Below are 26854 nucleotides of genomic sequence, written 5' to 3'. Positions count from 1 at the left end.
TTCTATACGATATTGTCAACTAATATGCCTGCTCATTCTCATATTGCTTGTGGTTACTATTACATCAAATGCATTTTATGCTATTTTATAAAAGAGATCAACGATTGGATTGGATACTACAAGTTTTAAACTGATACCTCTACAAGTAAATGATAGGAATTCACTTGCTTTCGCTAAGGAAAGTAACGTTTATCCAAAATGTAATGTTTGAGTATGAGTAGAGTATACGAAAAGTATATATCAAATTATATCGCTAATCTCACCATTAAAATAATTTGAACTTTCGTACATTGTGTGAAAATTCCCCTCCTTGTTTTTAATTTAACATCGCAAAGGGAGCAGGAAGCATATAAATTATGTGATATATTTATCACATAAAATCACATAAATATTTGTCACATAAAATCATGTGATAAATTAAAAATATATTCTTGAATTATATGAAAATTGTAATGAAATATCAAACTCTGATGAGTCTCAATGCTATTTTTTGTAGTTATGTATGAAATATACGCAGTATCAGTTTACAATGTTTATTTTAATAAATATTACTACGGAGTATATAGCGGTACATAGTACACAGTGAAAATTGGTTCATATTATTAATATCAATAATTCTTCTAACTCCTTATAATATTTCGGAAATTGCAATATTCTCAAATAATCCAACTATAGCAAAAATTCAATATTGCGCGTAACATATTGCTACAAATCAATTTCTTCCAAATTTGTTACTTTTAAGTCCCTTTTGCATCTTGACCTATAAAATAATCGTAACAATGTGTAAAACAACATTGTTATCTAGAAATTTTTATATTATATCACTTTGATATTCTATAAAAACCAGAAGATACATATGCTCTCCAAATTATACACGTTTGAAAGTTTTCTTTTTGGAATATACAGCAAGGAGGGGAATTGTAATTTTTACACTTGTACGCACTAATAGAGGAAATTTTATATATCTTTGAAAGGATGAGAGGAAAATTTATAAATCGTGTAGTTTTTAGTACGAAAACAAAAGTCAAATATATTCTATGTGACCGATTGAGAGATAGACAAAAAATATGCAAAAGAGAGAAGAACCATTATATATAAATACAAGATCGTTTCAGCACCGCTTCACGAGAAGTGCTGTCGTTTGAACAGGGTTCAAGCTCGGTATGAGTTACGAACTAACTGGTAGAAACGCATGTATGATAATAGTGGCGTATATGCTATTTCACGTTTTGCAAGTTGCGTTGCAATATACGCATTACGGTCAATCGCAAGATAAGTTTTCACCGTACTTGATTCCGTTTTCTTTCTCTTTATATACTGCCTCACTGCGTACGTGTTACATGGGGCACGTAGAAGTGCGTGTTTCCTCAAGATTAGACATTGTTTTACACGGTTTACATGTGATGTGACATTTTGATCCGTCTTATCCGCGAGTTACAATATGTTTTATGATGTTTCCTTTCAACGACATTTCGCATTTTTCATTTTTCATAATAATATAAGGGCATTTGCGTGTACGGTAGCGATACATATGAGATGAGATCAGTAGCCGTATTATTGTTGCATCCAACAATATACATTCGTCTTCGGCAATAACTTAAACGCTAAATAAAAGGATAGAATAAGTACACAGCTGTAAGCGTTGGAAGCGCGTAAGAACATCAGTTTAACAACTAACACGTAAAAAAGATATCTACGGCGATCTTTCAACTGAAACATCGACCAGACTCAACACGAGCACTTTTATAAAACAAAAAATCTTTTTTATATTGTCCTCTCGCCAACTTAATAAATTAGTTATATAATATCAAAGAATCGATAACACACACACACACACACGCGCGCACGCACACACACACACACACACACACACACACACACACACACACACACACACACACATATATACATATATACATATATGTATGTAAGATTTAGGAAGCAAATATTACAAAAGTACCCTGAATTTGTGCATACTTCTTTTCTCTCACTCTCTCTTCCTCTCTCCCTCTCTCTCTTTCTCTCTCGCATTTGAAAAGAGCGCAAAATAAAAGTAAAAAAAAGTTAAGTACTTAAGCTTGTTATACACGTCTTTCTCCTTTTATCGCGCAAAAGTCGAATAATACGTCTGGAAATAGGAAACTTACCGCTACGACGATCGATTAGTTATCATCATTACTAATTTATTATGATAAGAACATCATTGTATATATAACTAAAATAATTATACATATATGCATGTGTATACGCGTAGATAACTGCATATGTTTCTTGACGTACGCACGCAATGTACAAGTATACACAAATAAATATGTAAGCGCGAATGTGTGTGCATATTTACACGTGACATGCGTGTCATGTACATTATGTGCCTATGTGTGTGTATTTTCCATGTACTTGTGTATGTATATATCACAACTCAATATGTACGTGTATCATCGCGTTAAATAATTAATTAATTGCTCATCAAGCCAGCCTTCTTGGTGGAATTAAAACCATAATAAGTAAATTAGCCAGAACAAAATAATAAACAAAAGAACGCTACAACACACCCTGGTCAGGTACAATTATTCGTGATATTACATATAGAGATTTTAACGAATCGAATGGTGTCTGCCTGAACCATAATTTTTCAAAATAAATACGTATCGTTGTTTTAATATCTAATCCTCATTACATCGTGAAATATCGGTGCGGATATATTCGAGACACAAGTAACTTCGTGTAGCAAAAACTGACTATGCAAACACGCAAGTGCCCTACAATAATCACACCAATGCGTTACGACGGTATCAAAGTTTTCTCTCAGCGAATATTTACACATCATTATCATATTGTTATTATGCTATCCGTGTATAAACAAACGTAAGCAAACGCAAACGTAAAATCAAAAAACTTAGTACAAATATATTCGCCAAAGAAAAACGAAGTGCAATTCTGTGATTTGCATTAGAGTTCAAATTGTTGACAATTAAAACGGAAATATGTATCGATTGTAAATGCGAAATTGCGATTCTTCTTGTTCTCTTGTAAATCAACAATCATGTTCCTATTTTATAATATGTACTGAATAATACATATCAAAAATAGTACATATATGGATATACAGTTATTCTAATGTAATTAGCGTAAACGCAAATAAAGAAATTTACGTACAATTTTTCGGAAGTATAAGAAAAAACTAAGCACTGCTCAAAGATTGAGAAGTTCAAAATTTAATGATAAATATATTGTGCATTAGCTAGAAGAGCTTTTACAACGTCGTTTTTTTACGTGGATCATCCAGGAAACATGGATTCATCAGAAGTTTATTATCCAACGAGTCCGGGTACTAAATCTTAATAAGATGAAAATGTGAGTTCTGTATCTTCTCTTTTTTCATTTTCCATAGAAGGCAAAAACGATGTTAGATACCTAATAAATATTTGTGCTCATAGAACATCTTTCGCTTGACTAGTTGGTCATGATCCACTACTAGTGTCCATAAGTAAACTGTCATGACAGTGCTTCGTATGTACAATTATGGAAGAATGACTTCGTAAACAGTTAACAATTACGTTTGCGCGTGAGCACGCGTAAAGAAGCAAGTACTGGCTTTCTTGCGGATAGAATAAGAAAACGCAGAATTTATTAACGCCGATCAAGCATTCACGTAATGCCATCACACTTTGCCTTAACAATTCTCTTCTTCAAACATCCTGCGAGCCAATCGTATTAATTAAATAACAATCTTTATCGATTATTAAGATGAAAATATATAAAGCTAGATCAAAATGATAACGTATAATGTAACGTAATCAACGGTCATAACAATTTACAACTTTCGCGAATGTTTAAAATGAATTGCACCCAAATACGCCATAATAATAAATTATTATACTTTTATAATTCCACAGATCTTTTATAAACATTATGTACCAATTGATAATGATATCATAATTTGTCAAGTCATGTAACACTAGTGTATATTCGTGCTTGTATATTCATGTATGTATTAAGAATAATAATTAAGAAAAACAAAACTCTCCTACTTTTAGTTTCAAAATTAATATTAGTGGACGTCACAAAAGAAACAGAAAAGAAAAATCTTTACCCACACATTTACATCTAATCACAAAGTAGTTTTTATCAACTCAATTTTACTGAAGAGCGATTAATTAAACGTAGCTTATTTAAATGAAGCAATCACATGAAAATAATATTTTACGCTCCAATATTTGTACTCATGTAATAAAATTATCATTTTGCATTTAAACTCATTTTTAACGCGAAGTATGGCATTACATAATCTCATATCCTAATAATCATTATACGCCTGCGTATTTTTTATCCCTCTCTATACAACAAATTAACGGTCATTTTTAATTTTGAATCTCTATGAACCAATCATTTATCACATTAAAATCCGTACATTTTTTTATCTTTTATTTTTATGAAAAATATAGTAACTATTTTGTACCGTTTGAAAGCCAATACATAAAAAAGGATGACACTAAACTAAAGTACGAGAATTTAAAAGTATAGAGATACGCGACTATGAATATCATCATCGTACAGACACATGATCATGTAAAATAAATTTGGCGTCTTGACAATCCGATCTTTTTTTTGTTCAATAATGATAATGCTCGTGTATCTCCCCATGTATGTCAATGGTTATTTCCACATGACAACTGTATGACGTAAAATGGCTCAATACGCCAATGATATTAAATAGAATTTGTATGATGGACTAGCTTCAGAGTTACGACTTGAATAAGAATGCATCTTCAACAAGTCATCGCACGTTTAGGTGTATGCTGCAGGAAGATCATAATACGGATATATTTTTCTCTCTTATCATGTTTCAGTTAACAAAATGTTTATCATTTTTCTCATCTCACGTAAAGATTATTAAATTTAATTATACATGTATATAATTAAAAAAAGTTCCGTTACTTATTAGAATTATATTGTTCGATACGTTACAAGTATATGATAAATATAATTGTGAGGTATTCTTGAAAAGAAAAAAACAATATCTGTAGGATATAGAACATACCCACTTACATTTCTAAATTGATTATGATCAGAGCATTAGTCTCAACTTTACATCGTTATACTTAACGTATGCAGATGCTTTTTATCTTCATTTCATCTTATTCGCCCGAATTATATCACGCATCATACAATTATATCATATCATATCCGTAAAATCAACCTACAGCATAAATGTTACAAATCGTCATTGGATTTTTATGTTCTAAAATCCAGCAAATTTGTCGTATCACGTGATCATAATGTCAATGGCTTCATTCTTTCTGAGAGACAAGACATGATACAAAACATGTTTCGCAAAGTTTCTCATGGAAGACTTTAGGTGAATTATTTTCGCGTATTCAGAGAGATTCGTATATATTAATAAAAATATTGTCTTCAAAAGAAGAAACGTGGATATATAAGGAGAAATTCAGTAACCAATTGATAAATCTGTTTCATGTATACTTAGAGGAACTGAATGAGTAATTGTTTCCACGGAGAAACTTGAAACATTTTTTTGTAGTTGATATATCCTACTATCGGGCGCTGATGCGATAAGAGATTGCAGTTCTTTTAAGCTTCGGTCGATGCTACGAGGGAACCTTTAGGCGTGTACGCTGTCGCATTCGGATCCAAATTTGACACAGTACACCCTGGACAGGGACTTTCGTTCGAACGTATTTTTGTTCCGGCTACTCTCACTTCACTATTTAAACGAAGCTTGGACGTCGCACAGGTTGGCGCTGGACCAAATGTGTCTTGTGGCATCACAGCTAAATCTTGCGCTATTTTTGTTTTCAACATCTCAATTTCTTTCTCTTGAGATCTGATTAAGCCTAATCCAACAGAAAATGTATAATGTGTACACATTAATAATAGGCATGGACAGCTGACAATAACAATTCATAGAAATATTTATATACGTGCTCTCTCTCTCTCTCTCTCTCTCTCTCTCTCTCTCTCTCTCTCTCTCTCTCTCTCTCTCTCTCTCTCTCTCTCTCTCTCTCTCTCTCTCTCCTCACTCCTCTCTCTCTCTCTCTCTCTCTCTCTCTCTCTCTCTCTCTCTCTCTCTCTCTCGTTCTTAATACAGATTATATAACATACTTTATCTTTTACTTTACTCGTACTTTACGCGACATAGAAACAATGCGTGTCATCTTATAGTTATCTTGTAGAAGATAACACCCATTATCTTTTATAAATCGTTTACTAACATGGACCTGCTAAGATGGAAGTATAAAATACATAAAATAAAACAAAGAAAAGACAATTACTACTTACTTTCTCGGATCTCTAATTGTCGCTTGACCTCGCCGAGTGCCGAAAACAGATCAAGTTTTATACGTGTCTCTGCGCTTAAGCTGTTCTCTAAATGTGCGTTTTTGTCCTGTAGCGCGTTAAGCGCACTAAGTAAAATTTCAGACTCTCTGTGATTTTCCTTACAACGTGCTGCATCTTTCTCCAATGCATTACACCTAGTGTTCATCATTAATAACATATGTCATTAATTTTCGATCATTAGAAGTTATTCGATTCAATTTACACATAGTGAAGACTATGATGATAGACTTCGTTCTTTTACCTTTCTTCCTTTGATTTGAGTTCGCGGCGCAGATTTTTCAGATCCTGTTCCATTTGAGATCTGCGACTCTTACACGTATCGGTGCATTCTTGTCTGATGAGCGGAGGTGGTGGGGGTGGAATCGCGGAACGTGCCTCTTCGGCAGCTCGCCGTGCTCTCCGTTCAGAGACAAGAGATGCTTCGCATGCGGTACGTTGCTTTCTCTCTTCCGCAATTCGCTTTTCTAACGAAGATATCGTCTGTTTATCCAGTTGACGCGCTGTTACTAGACCGTGTAATCTGTATATATATATATATATATATATATAAATATTAGAAAATATTTTCTATTATTTATATTTTGTAATATATAATTTAGTCGTATAATGATTTATATAAAAATAATTCATATATACACATGCAAATTTTAACATACTCACTTGCTTTGTAACTGATCATTATCATGTTGGAGTTGTTGAATGTCTCCTTTAGCCTGTCTCTCTCCATTTAACAAGGTATTGATTTGCGACCGTAATTCTTGTTCCAACTGCCGACTTGATTGCAAATCTGATTTTAGACGTTTTATATCTGCTTCAAGCCTACGACATACCAGTAACCTATTTCAATGACAAATTATGCTGCAAAGATGAATAACAAGTCTATTGAGGTGACAACAGATGATACGAGATGCGAGCTCTCTTTTAACATCTATAAATACATTAATAAGAATGAAAGACAAAATATGCGTGTGTATACATAATGTGAGTGAATGAATGTGTGTGTATAAGAATATATATTTTACATAACACGCGCACGCATCTTTATCATATTTTTTATAATTTGAGTTTCAATTTAATACCTTTGAAAAACACGAGTTCATTAATAGGATTTCTATGTATACATATAAAGTAGTATACATATAAAGCAATAGTGGGTGAGTAGGAATGTGTTGTATATGGTGTATGTTGTGTGTGTAGGTGAGTAAATAGGAATGCTGTATGTGCACATATATATATATATATATATCCACGTGTGTTAGAAAATAGATTAGAATTAAGATTAGGATAAGTTATAGTTAAGTTATAGACTAAGCTAGAGGTCTGTTTTTTTTAGTTGAACTAGATTATACTTTATATTTCAAGCGAAGTAAATATATAATCTAATACACTGAAGAGAAAAGAAGTGAAAATTTTAGTACAACACTAGTTTAGCTAAAAAGGTCTGTTCTTTTTTGAAAGATTTCTGAATTAGTGCAATAAGTTAGAATAAAATAGATATATTTTTTCTCATTCTAACTTATTGCATTATTGTGCATTAATTCAAAAGTTCTTGAAAAAAAATAAAAAACAGACCCAAAGCAAGTCTAATATTCAATTAGAATAAGCAGATTAAGAAACAAGGAAAAAGTAACATTAAGCTTGGGGTATAATTATAGCGAGGGAAACTTGCAAGCTCACAAGAATAACAAAAAAACATACATACAAGCGTACATTCTACAATATATTTACAATATATTCCCGTCATGTTAATATACCTTTGACAATAATCATCTTGTTGTTTTTGTTCTGTTGCAGTATCACCTGCATTTTTAACCTGCCGAGTCTTACGTTCACGTTGGACACTAGTGGTCGACGATGAATCTCGATTCTCTTTTACATTGTTCCATTTTGCAGTCACTGAACCATTAGATTGTGACTTTATCGTAGTATGTCCACAACCCTTAATAGACTTATCTTTTTCTACTTCATTTATGTCGAAATCATTTACAGATCTATTTTTAAAAGATTATCAGTAAATACATCTCATGTAATGTATAATAAAAAAATATGTATATCAAATTTTTCAACTTTACTCTCATCTGTGTTCGGCATGCTCCAATTTATTCGAAGAATAGAATTCATACCACAAAGTACTAGAGTAAAGTTAAAGAAAAGTGATATTTCCTATATATATAATATATATATATATATATATATATATATATATATATATATATATAATTAGCCGTACCCAATTCTTTCAATGAGCTGTATGTCACTGTGCGTCACAGTACTACAGTTACTGTGTATAAATTTCTTGTCACTCTTATCTGATGGCGATATACTTGATACATTGTGTTTATTATGTTGTTCTTCTTGCTTTTCGCCTTTGTCTAAAGATTTCCTATGTGTAGTTTTATTACCAACACTATGCATTTGTGGTGTGACTTGACTACTATTGTGTACTCCGCCATTTTGTAGGTTTGTTTCTACTGAATTATTGCCCCCTAAGAAAAAGGAAATAAAAACAAATGCGATTAAAATGTTTGTTTTACACGTGAACATAAGTGTATTCTTTTCAAGTAGTTTGATAATAAATACAAGCTACCTCTGCTTTTTTCAGGGCTTGGATTATACTGTGGACTCAATTTGTGTGTTTGAGTTTTAACATGTTCTATTGATGTAACGGCGTGTGCTTGTGACTGTACTTGCGGTTGTATTTGCTGCATTGACATAGCTTGTTGCTCTAGAGGCAGTGCTTGTTGCAGTAATTGCAAGTAGAATTCATTTTCCTTTGCCACATCTTTCTGTTTTCTCTGTTATATAATAAGAACAGATAAAGGTACATAAATGTTGTAATAACATTATATAATAGCATATAACAAAATGGCTTTTATTTATAATAAATTTGCATATTGATAAAAAAGACTAACCTGCCTCATTCTGTAGCCTACATAGCTCTTAAAACCAAAGCCCAATGTAACTACAGGATAGCCAATGCTGAAAAATTTGATTTAAACAAATGGTCAATAAATTACATAGAAATAAACACAAAAAAGAATATCATAACTATATATATTATTGAAACAAAAAAAAGAAAATACCAATGTGCTGCAAATGGCCGGCAGAGGTCTAGATGAAATGGCATATGACGTAAGTCACGCAACCGTACTGCTGCTTCTATGTATAGAAATAGTAGCCACAGCATCACAGTTGGTAGACACACTCCTTTATCTGTTTAGTATCAAGATTTAATTAGTTTTATTAAAAGTTCATTAAAAGTTACTTATTAGTACATATATTATTAGTACACAATATGGATTATGTTGATATAGCAAAAAATTACAATTTGGCAAATATATGTATGTGTATTCTTATGTATCTAGCATTTATATCTATACTCAGTACATTCGTCTTTTCTACATACCTGTGTGCCAAACGTACTGCACCCAAACATAAGTGCTAGCAGCAAAGAATAGCCAATGCACGGGGATGAAGAAAAAACAAATCATGTCTGATGTAAGTGCAATACAAATAAAGAACACAGAGAAGGCCTGGAAAAAGAAATAATATATTAGAATTATTACACATATATTTTTAAGCATATGATATAATATATTTTTTAATTTACAATTATATATAACAGTGATACTCACCAAGCCTTGATATTTAAAGGAATCGTAAACGCTTCGGAGGAGCATCCAGAATGGCCACAAAAATTCAAAACGGAACTCTAAAATGAAGTCTGCCAAGATCACCATGGCCCATAGTAGAAGAAACTTCAGATAAAGCAAAGTACTGAAACAAATATATATCTTAATATACATAGTAACGACTTATCTTCTGCAAGCTACAAATCTGAACTTACTAAACTTAAATGTTTATATCATGAATTATCCCCGTGCAAGTATACTGCTTCTGTTCAATATATAGAAATAAAAAGATGGACATGGATGGCAAGAAACACATAGCTTGATACAATAAAGTACAAGACAATAAAAAAAAAAGAGAAAGCGAAAAGCTTACATAACGCTAAGAGATCTCGAGCGCCTCGAATGAAATTGTGATAAACTCAAAAGTCAATCAACTGCCCAATCAGTCTCATGATATTGTGAGATATTAACAGTCTGTTAGTGCACCATGTACCAGCATACGAAGGCGTGAGACGAAACACGAATGTTACGTATCTTCGCACGTATGTACGAAGATGCAGACACGTTAGAATGCAGAGAAGAGACATAGGCAGGAAATTGACAGAAATGCGTGCAAACAGGCATGCATGAATGAGATGTTTCGGACTCGAAGGCAAGTGTCAAGCAAGCGGCAAGGAACAAGCATCTCACGACGATCGCGCGAGACCGGGCGATGCGCGATTCGCGACAGCGTCATTGTGATGTTCGGTGAACTCGCGCTGGCACGCGCCGTTCGTCCATACGTCGTTGTCGGTTTGCATCTTTCCTCGGCACGCACTCGGGTTTTTGGTTATTTTTAAGAGGAGAACGGCCATTCCCGGACAGTAGACACGCATATGGCGGCGAGAAAGAAGAATTTACCTTCCGTAGATTCCCTCGGTGAGCTTGTTGCGTTTCAAGGGCCTCCGAAGCTTACCGCACTCGACATTTCTCCTCTTCATATTCCTCTCGACCACTTTCACCACCGGCTAAGCGACGTTATTCGCGGCGCGCTACGGGGAACGGAAAAAAGCCGCCACAGGATAGAATTCTCCTCTCGCGCCAGGGACTCGCGCGTGGAAAAAACTCGAGCTCTCTCTCGCGCGCGCGACTTCTATCAGTCTCTTTTGTTGTCATTCGTCTGTGGACAGATTCGAGGTCTCACGACGGTTTACCAAGCAGCTGATTGGTCCATCGTGGGACATGGCGCTTAATCAGCGACAAGGAATCATCTGCCGATTAATCGCGCGTGCCTGCCGCGAACCGCCTGCGTCGTGAAAATCGGCGGCGTTTGTCGCGCGCACGTTGCGTTGTTCGTGTTTCGATCGCGTTTAGCTGATCGCCCGTCGGAATATCTATCGTGTCAAATGATGCGTGTCTTTTCCCCTTATCGCATTCACGAAATGCGTGCCTCCGTGTTCTCTTGTCAGTCCGCTGCGAGTCGTCGTTACCTCGCTACCGCGCGCGACGATTTTGGGACCCTACAGCGAGACGTGCCTTTATCGATCGTAGATGTCTCTCGACTGTACTGCGGTCGGTTCGGTTTCAAATCGTACAAGTTAGCAGTGCTCGCTCTCTGACCTAGCAATACGCGTCATTTTGTCTGCTTTCCTCTTTTTGTTAACTTGTTCTGTAACGCACATTACCAAACGGCGGATTCAGATTCTTTTGCTGAGAGACAACGCAACAACGCGTGCTAATGAGCGACAGACAACCGAGTTCTTATCATTTTATTGATTAAGATTATCATTGTTGTGTTTATTAATTGTTAAGCCAAGAAATTCCGTCGGTTATCCCGTGACTTGAGACAGATACTCGAGAGCTGTTGTACAGTCGCGGACATTGCGACATCATACGTTGCGGTTACGAAACAACTTATCAAGAAGAGAGTCGTTGCATGTCAGGAAATGCAAGAGAAAACTTGACGAGCTCGTTTTATTCACTTTGTACGTTTGTATGTTTCTGTTGTCTCATTGTCGAAAAATACACCTGCCTCTGCAGTTCGATCTATGTAAAACGAAGATACATTCTCTACTAGGATCACATTAGAGAACAAATTCTGGGGCTGCGTTCTGATATTAGGCCTGTTCGTTTTGTCTGCACTGCTGAACTGGTGTAATAAGTTAAAATGAGACAAACGTAGGTTTTCTCACTCTAACTTGTTGCACCAGTTCAGCAGTGCAGACAAAACGAACAGGCCTATTTACTGCCAGGACTAAAAATCTATAGTATACGTGACACAAACTATATATTTTCTGTACTGGCAATGAACGTTGGAACGCAGCTGGATGAACATCGAATGCGTTCCGAAACTTAGCTAGAAAATTTATTTAAATTTTCCAAGCTGCAGTTGACTAACCACTTTAGTAACCTTACAAGATTCCGATTAAGGCCCGAACGAAAATTGCGACGAAAATTAGACGAAAAATTGCGTTCCACAACTGCCATAACCATGGTTAACGTTGATTCCTCACAGTTAAAGTTAAACCCAAAACTTTGGGCGTTCAATGAATTTAAACGAAGCTTAACACTGCAGCACCATCAATTTGAGAAACAAATTTACGACTATCCCGGTTTTGGAGTTCAGTTGACAAATATTTTGAACGTTTGAACGCCAAAAAGATATGGCTTTAGAATACATATTATCTTCATCTAAAGATGAAGATTTTGAAAACTTTATTTATCGACGGACAAGAAATATAAGAATAAGACGACCATCATATTTGGAAGAATTTGATAATGTCGATTTTCATGCACGATTTAGATTATCAAAAGAATCTGTTATTGCAGTTCTAGCAGAAATTGAGCATGAAATTTCTCATAAAACAGAACAGTAAGTATATAAATTTAATTTAAAATATTGGGTTTTTTGCTTCGACAGATTATATTCTAAAACAGAGTAGCAACTATATATAAAAGTCAATTATTATATGATAAATTCAATCAAATCGATAATATAAACTAATTGATTATTATTAACACTGGACTTCCACCTTTTAATAAATTAATATTTATATACAAATACAGCAAATGTTAATGTTGGTTAGTATTTACTTGATATGAAACAGATATATTGTTCTACTAGATGTCATAGCATCCAGCTTATTTCAATTTTCCCTCTTTTCACTTTTAGCAACAACCAATCTTCTTCAACTTCAATAGATGGCTCTGTGCATACAATAGATGCTCCAACGCCACTCACAAAATGTTTGCGAGCAACAACCAATCATACTCTACGTTTGAAAAGAAAGAGAAGTCTTTAACAGTTTCTTCATATAGACTATGGCCCATATTCAGAACACGCTTGTAACTATGTCAGCGCGCTGTTAACCAATGAAAAGCCACACATTATGCTTTCTGATTATTTAACAGCTCATTAACATGGTTATAAGCATATTCTGAATATGGGTCTATAGGTTTAAGTAAACTACAGTTAAAAACACATGTGGAACGCGATATAAGTTTAATCATGCCGTTAAATGTAACGTCAGTTCAAGTAATCACGGTTTAAACTTGATTTTGTGAAACTGGACCTAAAACTGCTGTTACCCATTTCTACCAACTGTGGTTAACTTAACCGGTTGGTTACTCCAACGGTATTGACCAGTCACATTTGTCGTTAACTAGAATTATTAAATGCGATTGGTCCATTCCGATGGAATAACCAGTCGGTTAAATTAACCACGGTTGGTAGAAATGGACATGTGAGAAGAAATAAAGAATGAGGAACAAAGCAGCAACTTTAATTGGAATCTTGCAAGGTTGGTTAACGGGGGGATTTCTAGTTCGACATAGCACGTTTAGGCACAACCAATCATTGTAAAGCTTTATCTGGTGAATTACTAGATCCAACCAATCATTTTGTATCGAATTAATGCACATCTGTCAGCTGCAGTTTGGTAAAAGTGGCTCTTATTTGAATCAATTTGAAAAATTTCTAGTAATTTAGTAGCTGGTGAATTAATTATGTATATAATTTGCACCTAAAATAAGCATAAGCTTGCAAATTAAAGTATCACAGAGAGAACAAATTAATAAAGATGAGAGCTGGAAAGAAATGCAATTGAAATTAACTAACCTTCGATTTTCCTCCCGCTAAAAGCAGGGCGAAGAGAACAACAATACTTTTCAACATACGTGTCAGATATCGTGTTGAGTGAACTTTATCTAATCAATTCCTCGAAGTCTACTTTGATCTATCTTGATTATTTCTTTATTCAATATACAATTATTATCTGCTTTGGTAAGCAAAAAGAACGATGCTACCAATATTAAAAGTGAATAACGAATTATAAGAAACATTGTCGTTCAACAGCTATAAAATTTGAACCGGTATTCTTTTGTAATTAATAGACGACAATCCACCTGCCGAAGAATCGGAAAGAGCGGCAGATATAATCTCGAAGAAGATAAACTTGGTAACGATGAATTTCGCAGAGACGAACAGCGAAAGGTACTCATCACCTGATGGTAAAATGAAGATTCATCTTGCATACGGTGCCACTTTAATCGTTATTTTTGCTCTTTCCGTACACGAAGCAACCAAGAACAAAGTGGACATGCCGTTGATCGTGATATTTCTCGTGACATCTGTATTCATTATCATTTTTGTTATTTGTGATATAATACTGTGTTTGTGCCAAATACTAATCTCATTTATTTACGTGAATCAATCGTCTGGCGAAAATCTTACGTCGATACTGAACCATTACCTCATCCCAAATACTGCATCAATGGTGGTCATTATCTGTGCTACATTGTTGGTTCTGGGACAGATCATCACTTCACGAAAATACCCATTATATTATGTGTGGGATTATGGACCTCATATGTGCACATTATGTATGACATTTTCTTTCTTGTTATTAAGATGGACAACTTCTAAATGGGAAACAAGTCGACTATCGACTTTCAGTTTCAGTGATCTGAATGGTTTGGATTATGGCACTGGTATGGCATACAGCTATTATTACGGTTATTTGCGACTGGTACTACCATCCACTGGTACTTCCAGCAAGGGTATAGTGGAAAAAATTGAAAATTTCGAAGATAAGCATGGCATTACTTTCCCAGTGCATAAGCTGTTTATTTTAATACCATCATCAGGATATATTCCTCCTGATTTAAAAGAGGTATCTGATCAGTGGATGGAGAGTGCACAAGAACTTGAAGAAGAGATACGTAACCGGGCTGGTATCGTAGGCAGAACATATCGCAACAATGTATACAAAATATATCCTGGTGGACAAAAATCAGGTGTTGATCCAGTATATGTAGTAGTAGAAGGTGCTACACCTTTGTTAACATTCTATGAGATACAAAAACATAATCATTCAGAAACTGCTGTATGTAGGCAATTTAGACAAGAGATTATCTCTAGTTTCCATACAAAATTGCACAGTGTCTTACAGAATGAATTTGATACAAAAAATTTATGTGAAATAATTTATTATGATGATTATAATTCAGATCCAGGAACTAAAATTAATATTGCAAAGTTAATTTTAGAAAGAGTATCTAAAATAAAATATTCCACATAAGTAACAAAATAAGTCAATGAAAGTATGTAAGAAGAATGTGTCCTGTGATACAAAGAATTTATATTTATATACAAAAATTAATTTTTTTGCATATATTTAAAAAATAATGTTTAACATATAAGTGTTAATATATTGTGTAAGAGTCATTATATTATAATTTATATTCTATTTGTGTATGCAATATGTATGTATTCATATACTTTCATATGCTACATTTAATATTTTTATACCTCCTATGTTTTATAAGGATATTTGTATTGATATTGAAAGGAAGAGTAGCAAGATATTTGTATAAAATGTATCATTTATTCGCACAGTCATATACAAGTCCCTTAAGAAACAGATTACAAAATATTGCTTCAGCAAATTTCAAGGGAAGACACATCACGATCGTTGAAGTCCACAGCCGTTTTTCGTCACGTAAGTTTCTTTACGTGCACGACCGGGTACTAACGTCGAGTATTAAATGGATTGTACATAATACATATGGGATTAGACATGTTGTTTCATACAAGATGAAAAGGTATTACCGCTTAAAAGGTCATAATTCTTAATAAAGACACCAGTGAAAGGCACAGAATTGAATCCTGGGCAGGCATGTTAGCCATACTCTTCCGAACGATGCTGTGCAAGATCGACTTTTGAGTATAGCTAGGAACACACGTCGCGATCACAAGTGGCAGTAGCGGTTGTATTTATATCACATATCCATTTCAAATTGCTCCGCAGATTCCTCGATCAGAGCATCTGTAACATTGCATTAAACATGAGAAAAATGCACATGTGAGATTAATATTTTACTATCAGCATATGTACATGTGATTGAGATTTCTCTTGTAGACATGCGATTGAATAGTAATGTGATCTGACCTTTATCAGCATTTTTGGCGGCATTCGTTGTAATGGCTGGCGTGCCTTTCAGCAATTCCGACGGTATGGCTAGAGTGCTTCGTGGCGGCGTTCGTGATATCGGCGAGTTTCGGAGGTTCATGAGAAATGCGCGTTCGTACACGATGCGAGTACCTGCATAGAATCTCATTGTTAATCCCGGTCATCATCATCATCAGCCTTATTCTAAGATTGGATTCTAACGAAATTCTTCGAAGTTGGGTATGGATGCATTAAATTATCATACAGAAGTGATCCGTGCAGCTGTAGTTCGGTGAAATTTTGATAACAGATAATCTTATTCGGTTTGTTTTGTAAACACAATTTGTATTTCTATTCGTATATAACGTGCAGTATCAATCAGATTCGAAGTCGCGATACGATGCACACGCTTATTGTTATCTGATAGAACTGAAATGCTAATTGCTACCAGATGAGAAAATCTACGAAATTCGCATTATTATCGCTACTTTGACACGTTCGCCGTATCATAACAACACTTTAATCAATCTTGATGCTTTAGGGAAGTGATTTTCCGTTGTCAACAAAGACCGTCGAAATTGTTGGAGAGATGGGGAGAGACAGGACAGTGAAAGAACGGGATAGATTTTGAAGAGAAATTCATAATTAAGAGACGAAGAAGAGCGATACGACGATGAGACGCCGTTAGAAAGGATACAATGGCCGCAGTGGCTATACGAAAAGCGGTGCAAAGTATCTATTTATACAAGTGTATTTCTGTGCTAACACCTAACTGAAAGGGGTGCAAGGGTCGACGAAGTCGCCAAAACAAACTAGTCGTAGAAAATGCGAAGACACGCGTGTGCGAGTCAACCTCCCACTATATCAACGAGGAACGCGACACTGGAATTTCTTTGTACGTGTAGTTGCGACTTTGCGCTTCAGCTTGGAATTTTCTCGAGTGATCGTATGCATCAGGCGGTTTCTGGCAAAGTGTCCATATAATAGATACGAATACGCACAGGATGCAGTGTAATGTTGGGTGCGTAACTGCATGGATATCAAAATTATGATGCTTCAAAACGATCTTCCCGGCAGCGAAGCTTCGTTCGACAAAAAGAACAGTCGTACAATTTAAGTTTCTTTTTGCACGAGGAATCTCGCCACGTTAGCGATTGTCTTACTGTCGTTCTACGCCACGCGCTGTGCACATAATGGAAAAAAAAATATTTGCGCGTTCCGTGCGAATATTGTTTTTTTTTTTAACATATGCGATGCGAGGTGTGTAAAAAAGCTATTTCCGATCGAACGAAACCGCATCGGTGGCTTAGCGAAATTCAGTGGACGCAACGAGACGCGAATTCTCTATCTGACTTTCCTCTCACTCTCTCCCCCTCTCTTTCCTTCGAAATAGCACAACAATTTGTCATGTGTCATTGTTTACGCACAACGTTGTAATACGATTGGACGCGAAAATGAAGTGTACTACGCATGAAAGATCGTGCGTGTCGCGCGGTTAAAGCTAAAGTTATCTCGAAGGTCTCGGCGGGAGCCGTTTTCGCTTGTGCACACACTTGTTTTCAGAGCCGTGACTTTTAACGCGGTACGGCGCGGCGATAAACATTACGCGTCACCGATCACATCGGGTGATGTTGTCGAGCACATACCGCGTACATACTGATTCGGCCTTGGCTAAATCGCCGAACATTGCGCCAAAAACGTTGCGCTCGCTCGTACCGCGTTACGAGCATGTTACGTTCGTTCGTTGCGTCTCTCCGCGACGCAGTTCTGCCACGTGCCTTTCGCGATTGAGGGAAAAGAAAAATGGTAAGAGAGAACGTCGGAATGCCGTTTGTAAGAAAGCGTGTTATCAGAAAAATCGATTGTCACGCATGGAATGTAGTCGCGATAATATTGAAATTGACGCATTGCCGTCACAATCTGAAACTAAGATGTGATTTGAATTTAAAATTGCCTGCGCAAATCTGAGTCGTGCGTGAATGATAACAAGCTTTTAAGAAATAAATTATGCATACGAATGTTTCTAGCGAGGTGATTGTATATTGTGAAACTTGGTCGCACCGGAGAACGTACGATTCTCGTATTATCGTGTCGGTTTCATTTTCGTCATCGCTCTGTTTTCTCGTTTCAAACTGCGAGACTTCTGCGAGTTTCCTTATGACGAATTTCTTCGTTCATTGCTCATTATATTATTGTTATCACTGCACGGAGAAATTGACGATTATCGACCTTATCTTCCTCCAGTTAATCTACCTTAGAAATGTTCTCCAGTTTTTTCTGGTCTTGAAACAAAGCGTGAACGAACGAATGCGTTCTTTGTTTTTTTTTTTCGCGTAACAAAGTTATTATACTTGTGACTCGCATTCACTCCGCTCGCTCTTCCTTTCGATACGAGTGACCGCGACGCATTCGCAGAAACGTAAACACATTACCGCGATAAACTATGCTTCTGTCGTGTTGAAAACGCAATAGCCTGTGCGCGCGCGTATATCTCGTGCGTCTGGCTTGACGATTGTAGTTTCAGTCTTGTAAGTTTAATATCAAGGTCGCGCGCAATGTTATCGCGGACTGATAACTGCGCGGCTACTTCAGCTAAATGTGGAACACATCCGCGAATTAAATGTCGAATTATTTCGCGGAGCTTCGCCAGCGCGCTGATAAAAGATCGATCGAACTCCGAAATACGTAATTATATAATGATCGCCACGCTCGCTCGCGCACAATGCCCGTGTTCGTCAAAGTCGACCGTCTGCGTAAGAAGCGGACAATAATCGCCGCCCTCCCGATTGACAATTGCGCGATGCGTAAATAATAATGACCTTGGCGGCAAACTCGCACGTGTGTGCATTTGCTTATCGAGGCCATGCCGACTCCAAACAGTATATCGATATCTACGAGTCAACGTCTCTGCGACTGCGACGGTTTATTCTCTCTTTTCCTTCTTTTTTATTCTCGCTGTGAATTTATCAGCTGTCTGCGTCTGCGACCCGTCCTAATTTTATACGCTCTCGAAGATGATGAATAATTTCTACATCTGTAAATATTTATTTTATCCGTCTGCACGAATCCGTCTGCATATGTTAACTTGGATAAAACTTTGCGCCTGAAACTCGTAAACGGCCGGGGAACCGGCACAATTAAGAGAATGAAAAGTGGGAAGACACCAGGTCTCTCTCTCTCTCTCTCTTTCTCTCTGCGATCACAAGAATATATTTTTAATTAATTCACATAGCGCAAGCTACTTTAGTCATCGCTAAGTTGGGAGAGCGGATGATAAAAGCGTAGAACCGATCGCTGTATAATTTCTCGTCTCTGTCTTTGCTTTTTGCGCTCTAATTGCGCTCACGTTTTCGCACCTATATATCACTGCGATGTGATTTTATTAATAACAAGCGTCGGTCGCGGCATTGTCCCGGACCACATAGTTGACGGCAAAGTTGAGAGAGAAGAAAAAGATAAAAGAGGAGCGAGGAGCGAGAGCGTGAGAGGTAGCGGCTGAGAAAAGTGGGAGAGAGGTGAATACAATAAACTAATGCAACTGACCTCCCGGTGTCGTCGAGTAGAGAGTGCCTCCGGGAGTGGACGAATAATCAGCCGGCAACTGATTGGGATCGTGGATGACGATCCTCTTGGACGGTATGCTCTGGCTTTGAGTAGCCTGTCTGGCGATTGGAGATGCCGACATCGTGTTAATCTCTCTCCTCTCGGTATTGCAGTTTCTCTTTTTTCTCTCTCTTTTCTCAAACCCCTTGTCGATTTGCGGCTTATCTCACGCAATCGATTCACCGTAAACAAAAAAGCTCGTGCTGCTTGACGCTTCTCCTCCAACTGCTTACGATAAGAGGCGAGTGTGTTCGCTGCGTAATAATCCGGAGAACGGACAAGACGCGCGATCTAGACAAATGTGCGTAAATTTAAGTCGACAATGGGAGCGAGACTATGCGATGGAGGCGACTTCGTCGGGAGATTGTGCGATTACTCGTGCATCAAGACAACTCGAGTGGTCTTCACACGCGACCGCTTTTCCCTTTGATCCAAATACAAAGCGATACGCGCTATCGCGATAATGCTGTTTTCGCAAATTCAGCGCGACATAACCTACAATGCCGAACAGACGCGATGTACCGCGATGCGCGATAAGCGAGAATTCCGTTTATATAAAGCCTTCCCACTCCTCACCATGGCGCGATTCTTCGTCTTTTCATCATGATCATTAAATATGAACACTGGAGGTGGTAACGCGACAAATCTACCGGGAAAGGAGTGAAGTGTAAGCAGAGGGAGAAAAGTGGCGTAGGTGCACGCGCTGTTAAGCCCGTATCAGACTACGGATTGGGATTGAGTATTGGATTGAAATTTAACCAATCAGGAGTAAGTTTACTATACTTGAGATTATTTTCTCTTTTTCAATTGGTCAAATTTCAATCTAATCTCAATCCCAATCCGTAGTCTGATATGGGCTTTAAAGCCAGCGGCACACGATGCTTGTTTTCGTGCTGGATTGCTTGCTGGATGGAAATACTGCGTTCTGATTGGTGCATTTCCGAAGATGGATGGAAATACACCAATCAGAGCACAGTATTTTCATCCAGCAAGCAATCCAGCACGAAAACAAGCACCGTGTGCCGCTGGCTTTAACTGAAGGTGCGTTCCGTTTCACGCATATGCGCACATTTATGTATAGTTTATGTCACGTATACTGTAAAAAATGCGCGCACATGCATGAAACGGAACGCACCCTGATAGTTAAATCATATCTCTGTTTTTGTCTAAGTTGAGAAAAAAACGAAGACAAACATATGATTTAACTATCAGTTAACTTATCAAGGAGTTGGAACAACCGGCCCTAAGCGCTTAGTAAGCAGCTTTTTCTGCTGAACGCGGCCAATGAGCGGTTGTAGTACTGAATGCACGCGATATAAGAATGAATACTGATTACGAAAATAACCCCACTCTCCCCTCTTCTACTCCTTCGAGGACGCACTCGCTATTCGACATTGGGAAGTCAGTCAATAATATTTATTGCAGTTAGTTCAATATTGTGTTGATTGTGTCAATATCGTGTGAGAAAACTACATAAATTTTGTTCTGCTCAGTTTACTATAATCTTTAGGATTAGAATTTTTCTCTCGGTTCATAAGTAAATTTGAAATGAATCCTACAGAACCAAGCAGCACTGAGACTCTCAGGTAAAATAAGTAAAATAGGTAAAATTTCCACTAAATGATAATGAAACAAGATTATATATTAGATTTACTTTTATAAGATGTAACTTTATATATTTTTGTGCGAAACTAAATCATCAGCCTCATAACAAAAGTTCATGATATTTATTGAATAATTTGTTAATATTATTTGTACAAATCTTGCAGCTCAAAAATGAAAGATGTAATTGATGTTCTTGCTATGCAACGTGAAAAGAGAAACACATTACAAAAGAGTATTACAATTGACTATACAAAATCAAGTGACAGCTTCACAATTTCACGATTTATTTTTGAATGTGGTAAGCTGACTAATATTTCATATATTCTCTAAGTTTTAATTAACATAAACTACCGCTTAGAAATTGTTTTGGATTTTAGGTTTAAAGTTAGAAGCTCATCCACTTACAGTAGCTACTGCTGCGACGCTGTATCATAGATTTATAAAGGAAGCAACTCCACAAGGATATGATAATTATGTAAGAACAAATCATATACTTTAGCTATTTTTCAAATCAGAAATATAATCAATTTTGTTATTCCTTCTAGTTGATAGGTGCAACTTGTCTTTACTTGGCTGGTAAAGCCAAGGATGATACACTGAAGATAAGAGATGTAATGAATGTATCGTATAATACACTTCATAGAGGATCTCAGCCAATGGATCTTGGAGATCAATATTGGAGTATGAGAGATGCAATTGTTCAAGCTGAGCTTCTGATTATGAGAATGTTAAAGTTTCAAGTTACTCCTGTACATCCGCATAAGGTAAAACTTAGATATCTATATTAGTACATATATAGGGTGTCCCATAATTGTAACACCAACTCCATAGAGGCGTAGAGCTAAGCGAGAGGAACAAAAAGGTCCTTCCATTTAGCGATATCTTGTATAGTTTTTTTTTTATAGTAACCGCGTAAAGTTTAGCGTTTGTTACGCCTATTGCGGCCTATAGACGTGCCGCGGCGAGCTGTGTGCGTCGAGGCTGAGTTGTAACGCGGCTCGCGCTGACTGTCGCGCGGCGTCAAAGCGCCAAGACGCCATTGCGACAGTCAGCGCGAGCCGCGTTATCGCTCACCTTCGACGCACACAGCTCGTCTATAGGCTGTGATGGGCGTGACAAACGCCAAACTTTACGCGGTTATTATAAAAAAACTATACAAGATATCGCTAAATGGAAGAGGATTTTTTCGTTTTTCTCGCTTAGCTCTACATCCCTATGGAGTTGGTGTGTTACAATTATGGGACACCTTATATATTAATAATTACATATATAGATTATACATTAGTAATTACATTATACTGTTTTGTTACAGTACATACTGCACTATTTACGATCTTTACAAGCATGGTTTGGTGAAGAAGAGTGGTCCAAGTATCCAGTTGCTAAAACTAGTATGGCATTGTTGCAAGATTTTCATCATTCCCCAGCTATTCTTGATTATCTACCGAATTTAGTTGCAATAGCTTGCATTAACTTATCATTACAAATTTATGGTGTAGTTGTACCTTTAATGGACGAATGTGATCAACAACCATGGTTTAATGTAAGTGTACAGCATCTTCACATTAATTTGTGCGTAATGCTAGTTGGTAGTTAATGTTAATTCACTTATAAATTATTGTAATAGGTTTTCTGCAAAGAATTAACAAGAGACAAACTGTGGGAGATTATGGAAAAAGTTATGGCAGCGTATGATGACGAGCCTGAAACAAGAGATAACTAATAAGTATACATCTGTATTACTAATAATTCCTTTCGTAATGACTCATTCCTTTTGTCATATATAAAATAATTGTATAGTTTGTAACACATTGAATACAAAACTATACGTCATGCGTATATTATTATTTGTTTAATTATGCGTTTAATGTATTATGCTTTTGAAGATTAATAAAATTTATAATGAAGCAATGAGTTTGAAGTTGAAAGGGTATACAAACTTCTGTGTCCTCGTTAGTACTCGTCACGCCATCTAGCTCCATATTCTTGCTTGTGAAACAACTTGAGAAACACTGTAGATAAAGATCTCCCCCATCGAGTATTTCGATTTACATAGCGTTCGTTATAACGTTAGAAATAATTGACGCACAGGGCCGTTGATCTCGTATAGTAAGTATCATTTTATTCTATGTCGACGACAGTGTTCCTTATCGTGGCGGTTCGACAGAAAAGGTGAACTCTGATTTTGTCTTTGAGAAAACAGGTGTCCGGTGACATTCCGCGGTATCTTCCGTGCTACTTGGTGTTGTCCGAAAATTCTCACGAGATATGACAAGTAGAGAAAGCGTTGTACGTGTGCGTGTGGGATAGAATACACCGTTTATGGTGACGACGAGCTTGTGGCCCGGTAATTATATTCCACGCGATAATACTTCGTACGTCACGTCACGTAGCAACGAGATCGAATGTCGTGAACGTTTTTCTCTCTGTCGCATTCTGCCAAATTGTTAATTGTAAGTACCTCATACGCGCGCATGGCGTACTGCCGAAAAGTGCTGATATATATCGTTTATATATACATTTTTGTAAAAATTATAACATTCAATTTTGAAGTGACTTTAACTATAGTATTATTATTGTTGTTATTCATATGTTGCTTTTGATATTCTAAGTTTTATAGTTGCACAAAATATAAACAGAATATAAATATAATATGGAAATATATCTAGGAGTTCAGAAAATAAGCACATTTACTTCTCCCTTGCTTAGGCTGCAAATTAAATAATTTCATCAAATAAGAATTCATCTTCAAAGAGTAAAGGCTATATTTTGTTGTAGAAATGTCTCAAATTACGGTTACATCAAGTGGGATGGAACGCAGTATCCATGAGATGTTAAAAGATGCACCTTCCTTGAACGAGAGTGACAATGCTGTACATACTGGAACTCCTCCACCTCATGTGCCGAATAATTGTAGCTCTGACAGCCATCCAAGACCAGCCACTATAAATTTGAACTTAGGAAGTCCTACATCGCAGAATTGTATGTATCAACTCTAGTTAGCAGGTTCATTAGTAATTTGAAACTTGCTGCAACTTTAAAAATTATAGTAAAAGATATCTGTGGTTTGGCAGCTGTAGCAGTATCTCCAAGTACACCTGTTCAAAATGGTGATACGCAAACAATGCGTACTACCCAGAGCAAAATTGAGAGTATCAAGAATTGGAGTATCTCCACATATAAATGTACTAAACAGTTAATGTATGAGAGATTAGGGAAAACATCACGTACTGTAGATTTTGGTAAATTTTCAATTGAGAAAATACATCTGATAAACTGTTAAGTGGAGTTTCTGCAAAATATATTAAATCAACAAATTATCTTTGTATTTCAGAACTGGAAACACAGATTGAACTGCTCAGAGACACTCAGAGAAAATATTGCAATGTTCTAAGATTATCACGAGCATTGGCATCGCACTTTCATCACGTTGTGCAGACACAACATGCCCTCGGAGAAGCATTTTCTGAACTGGCGCAGAAATCACCTGAGCTTCAAGAGGAATTTCTGTATAATTCAGAAACACAGAGGAATTTGACAAAAAATGGCGAGACACTTTTAGGGGCCTTAAATTTCTTTGTTTCCTCTGTGAATACGTTATGTAATAAAACGATCGAAGATACTCTACTTACAGTGAGACAATATGAAACTGCGAGGTATGTGAATCTTATTGCAGTTTTTGCCACATGTGTCATTTTGTATTCATTTTACTACAACATAATGATTTTGCAGGATAGAATATGATGCATATAGAACAGATCTAGAAGCTCTTGTGCAAGCCACAAAATCAGACGGTAATAACGCGGCGAGATTAGAAGAAGCACAAGCTAATTACGAAGGACACAAGCAAAATTTCGAAAAACTGCGTTCGGACGTTTCCATCAAATTGAAATTCTTAGATGAGAATAGGGTATTTTTCAACAAATTCTACAAATTATGAATATACCCAATTGATAAGTCTCCTAATTGCATAATATCATTTTAGATTAAAGTAATGCATAAGCAGTTGTTGTTATTCCATAATGCTGTATCCGCCTACTTCTCTGGAAACCAAACTGCATTGGAAGCGACTCTCAAACAATTCAATATCAAAGTGAAATCACCGAATTCGACTTTACCATCATGGCTGGAGCAATAATTCAATTAGACCAAACACTTTATCGTCTACTACAAAGAATGTGAATAACAAGTGCGTTCGTCCACACCAAGTGGATTCCGTTACGAAGCGTGGTAAATAAATGTAGAACAGTTATCAAAAAATACACAAACTTACCGGTATGTGCTTGAGAGCTGCCATTTTAGTCTGACACTTTAGTTGAGCTAGAGTGAAAAATCGTGAGTTTCATGGTGTATAAACAGACTGAACTCAAATTACAAACTATCTATGTATTGATCATTATAAATATATACCTTCGAGACGCGTAAATTGTGTATCATATAAAATTAACAATTATTTTAAAAGAATTGCGTGATGGTAACAGAATCTTTAAATAACTTAGTCAACCTTTTGAAAATTAATTTTCAATACTTAAATACTTGAAAAAGAGAAAGAAAGGCAGGAAGAAAAGGAAAGAGAGAGAGACAGAGAGAAAGGCTGGAAAGAAAGGGAAGAGCGGGAGAAGAGAGACAGAGAGGAAGAAAAAGAGAGGAGGCAATAGATATTTAATTTTTATATTTCTCTTAGAGAAAATTTCCGATGTAAATACGTAACATGACGTAACACGATAAATGGAGCTTTCTATTTTACAGAATTTAGTGGTATTAATTGTTTATGTGGTATTAATTATTTATATCACACTTTACACATGTAATAAGAGCATACAGCTTGATAGTAATGGCTATGTTCATATCCTATTAAGAGATTAATCTTTACAGCTCGCATATTATTTTATAAACATTGAAGCTTTAAACCTTAATTGTTAAGTTATATAGACTTCTTTTTTATTCGATGTGATTGCTTAAATTATATGTTGCAAATTAATTTCTGCTAAAAGTAAAGGAAATACAAATTGCGCGAATCTCAGTAGAATGTTAAAAATAATTATGTACTAAATGTTCGTCAAGAAAATATACAACTGTAATATCAGAATACTGTTATATGATGATTCTCATATGTACTACATTTTGTTTATATTACGAGAAATCAGAAATTTCGCATATGATAACTTTTCTTTTTAAATTAATTGTGTGATATATATATATATATACATATATATATATCTACAC

The 26854-nt window shown here is 36.2% G+C and overlaps 5 protein-coding genes across 15 annotated transcripts; 3 read left to right on the top strand and 2 right to left on the bottom strand.

The window, feature by feature from the left end:
- Positions 1-1868: 1868 nt before the first annotated feature.
- LOC105187532 (macoilin-1) lies at positions 1869-11108 on the bottom strand. Of its 3 annotated transcripts, none has more exons than XM_011148389.3 (12): positions 10893-11108; positions 9996-10137; positions 9767-9893; positions 9444-9573; positions 9273-9339; positions 8945-9155; positions 8591-8846; positions 8115-8351; positions 7021-7197; positions 6602-6880; positions 6301-6494; positions 1869-5855 (listed from the first exon to the last, which is right to left on the bottom strand). In XM_011148389.3, the coding sequence occupies exons 1-12, from the start codon at positions 10970-10972 to the stop codon at positions 5593-5595; spliced, it is 2163 nt and encodes a 720-aa protein (XP_011146691.1). In that variant the 5' UTR covers positions 10973-11108; the 3' UTR covers positions 1869-5592. The 3 variants fall into 3 exon arrangements, with proteins under 3 accessions (XP_011146691.1, XP_011146694.1, XP_011146692.1); XM_011148392.3 differs by having other exon boundaries at positions 7021-7179; XM_011148390.3 differs by having other exon boundaries at positions 8948-9155.
- Positions 11109-11692: 584 nt separating this feature from the next.
- On the top strand, positions 11693-15605 carry Sting (transmembrane protein sting). 3 transcript variants are annotated; one of them, XM_025306865.1, is made up of 3 exons: positions 11693-11956; positions 14364-14463; positions 14881-15605. In XM_025306865.1, the coding sequence occupies exons 1-3, from the start codon at positions 11908-11910 to the stop codon at positions 15548-15550; spliced, it is 819 nt and encodes a 272-aa protein (XP_025162650.1). In that variant the 5' UTR covers positions 11693-11907; the 3' UTR covers positions 15551-15605. The 3 variants fall into 3 exon arrangements, with proteins under 3 accessions (XP_025162650.1, XP_025162638.1, XP_025162643.1); XM_025306858.1 differs by lacking the exon at positions 11693-11956 and adding exons at positions 12242-12843; positions 13144-14253 and having other exon boundaries at positions 14364-15605; XM_025306853.1 differs by having other exon boundaries at positions 14364-15605.
- A 229-nt stretch (positions 15606-15834) lies between these two features.
- Thor (eukaryotic translation initiation factor 4E binding protein thor) lies at positions 15835-20577 on the bottom strand. Its single transcript, XM_011148388.3, has 3 exons — positions 19964-20577; positions 16421-16573; positions 15835-16297 (listed from the first exon to the last, which is right to left on the bottom strand). Exons 1-3 carry the CDS (start codon positions 20103-20105, stop codon positions 16251-16253), a joined length of 342 nt encoding a protein of 113 aa, XP_011146690.1. The 5' UTR covers positions 20106-20577; the 3' UTR covers positions 15835-16250.
- On the top strand, positions 17626-23535 carry koko (cyclin Q). 2 transcript variants are annotated; one of them, XM_025306838.1, is made up of 6 exons: positions 17626-18226; positions 21793-21926; positions 22006-22103; positions 22174-22392; positions 22941-23171; positions 23256-23535. In XM_025306838.1, the coding sequence occupies exons 2-6, from the start codon at positions 21800-21802 to the stop codon at positions 23349-23351; spliced, it is 771 nt and encodes a 256-aa protein (XP_025162623.1). In that variant the 5' UTR covers positions 17626-18226; positions 21793-21799; the 3' UTR covers positions 23352-23535. The 2 variants fall into 2 exon arrangements, with proteins under 2 accessions (XP_025162623.1, XP_011146688.1); XM_011148386.3 differs by lacking the exon at positions 17626-18226 and adding an exon at positions 21279-21609.
- A 121-nt stretch (positions 23536-23656) lies between these two features.
- On the top strand, positions 23657-26210 carry Arfip (ADP ribosylation factor interacting protein arfaptin). 6 transcript variants are annotated; one of them, XM_025306814.1, is made up of 7 exons: positions 23657-23737; positions 23832-23975; positions 24407-24610; positions 24679-24870; positions 24963-25284; positions 25361-25538; positions 25614-26210. In XM_025306814.1, the coding sequence occupies exons 2-7, from the start codon at positions 23951-23953 to the stop codon at positions 25764-25766; spliced, it is 1074 nt and encodes a 357-aa protein (XP_025162599.1). In that variant the 5' UTR covers positions 23657-23737; positions 23832-23950; the 3' UTR covers positions 25767-26210. The 6 variants fall into 6 exon arrangements, with proteins under 6 accessions (XP_025162599.1, XP_025162597.1, XP_025162612.1 ...); XM_025306812.1 differs by having other exon boundaries at positions 23677-23737; positions 23825-23975; XM_025306827.1 differs by lacking the exon at positions 23832-23975 and having other exon boundaries at positions 23684-23737; positions 25614-26209.
- The last annotated feature ends 644 nt before the right edge of the window (positions 26211-26854 follow it).

Source organism: Harpegnathos saltator, unplaced genomic scaffold, assembly GCF_003227715.2.
Source record: "Harpegnathos saltator strain DR-91 unplaced genomic scaffold, Hsal_v8.6 scaffold126, whole genome shotgun sequence".
In the NCBI taxonomy this organism is placed as follows: domain Eukaryota; kingdom Metazoa; phylum Arthropoda; class Insecta; order Hymenoptera; family Formicidae; genus Harpegnathos; species Harpegnathos saltator.
The sequence above is the reverse complement of the archived record's forward strand: the minus strand, read 5'-3'. Positions and strand labels throughout refer to the sequence as shown.

Coding starts and splice junctions, on each gene's coding strand:
- LOC105187532 (XM_011148389.3), bottom strand. CDS start 10,972: ATGAAGAGGAGAAATGTCGAGTGCGGTAAGCTTCGGAGGCCCTTGAAA. Junction 10,138..10,892: donor ACCGAGGGAATCTACGGAAG/GTAAATTCTTCT, acceptor TATTTGTTTCAG/TACTTTGCTTTATCTGAAGT. Junction 7,198..8,114: donor CAAGATGATTATTGTCAAAG/GTATATTAACAT, acceptor TCATTGAAATAG/GTTACTGGTATGTCGTAGGC.
- Sting (XM_025306853.1), top strand. CDS start 11,908: ATGTCAGGAAATGCAAGAGAAAACTTGACGAGCTCGTTTTATTCACTT. Junction 11,957..14,363: donor GAGCTCGTTTTATTCACTTT/GTACGTTTGTAT, acceptor TGTAATTAATAG/ACGACAATCCACCTGCCGAA.
- Thor (XM_011148388.3), bottom strand. CDS start 20,105: ATGTCGGCATCTCCAATCGCCAGACAGGCTACTCAAAGCCAGAGCATA. Junction 16,574..19,963: donor CTACTCGACGACACCGGGAG/GTCAGTTGCATT, acceptor GATTCTATGCAG/GTACTCGCATCGTGTACGAA. Junction 16,298..16,420: donor CGCCAAAAATGCTGATAAAG/GTCAGATCACAT, acceptor GCAATGTTACAG/ATGCTCTGATCGAGGAATCT.
- koko (XM_011148386.3), top strand. CDS start 21,572: ATGAATCCTACAGAACCAAGCAGCACTGAGACTCTCAG. Junction 22,393..22,940: donor CTCCTGTACATCCGCATAAG/GTAAAACTTAGA, acceptor GTTTTGTTACAG/TACATACTGCACTATTTACG. Junction 23,172..23,255: donor ATCAACAACCATGGTTTAAT/GTAAGTGTACAG, acceptor TTATTGTAATAG/GTTTTCTGCAAAGAATTAAC.
- Arfip (XM_025306814.1), top strand. CDS start 23,951: ATGGTGACGACGAGCTTGTGGCCCG. Junction 25,285..25,360: donor AGACAATATGAAACTGCGAG/GTATGTGAATCT, acceptor ATGATTTTGCAG/GATAGAATATGATGCATATA. Junction 25,539..25,613: donor AATTCTTAGATGAGAATAGG/GTATTTTTCAAC, acceptor ATATCATTTTAG/ATTAAAGTAATGCATAAGCA.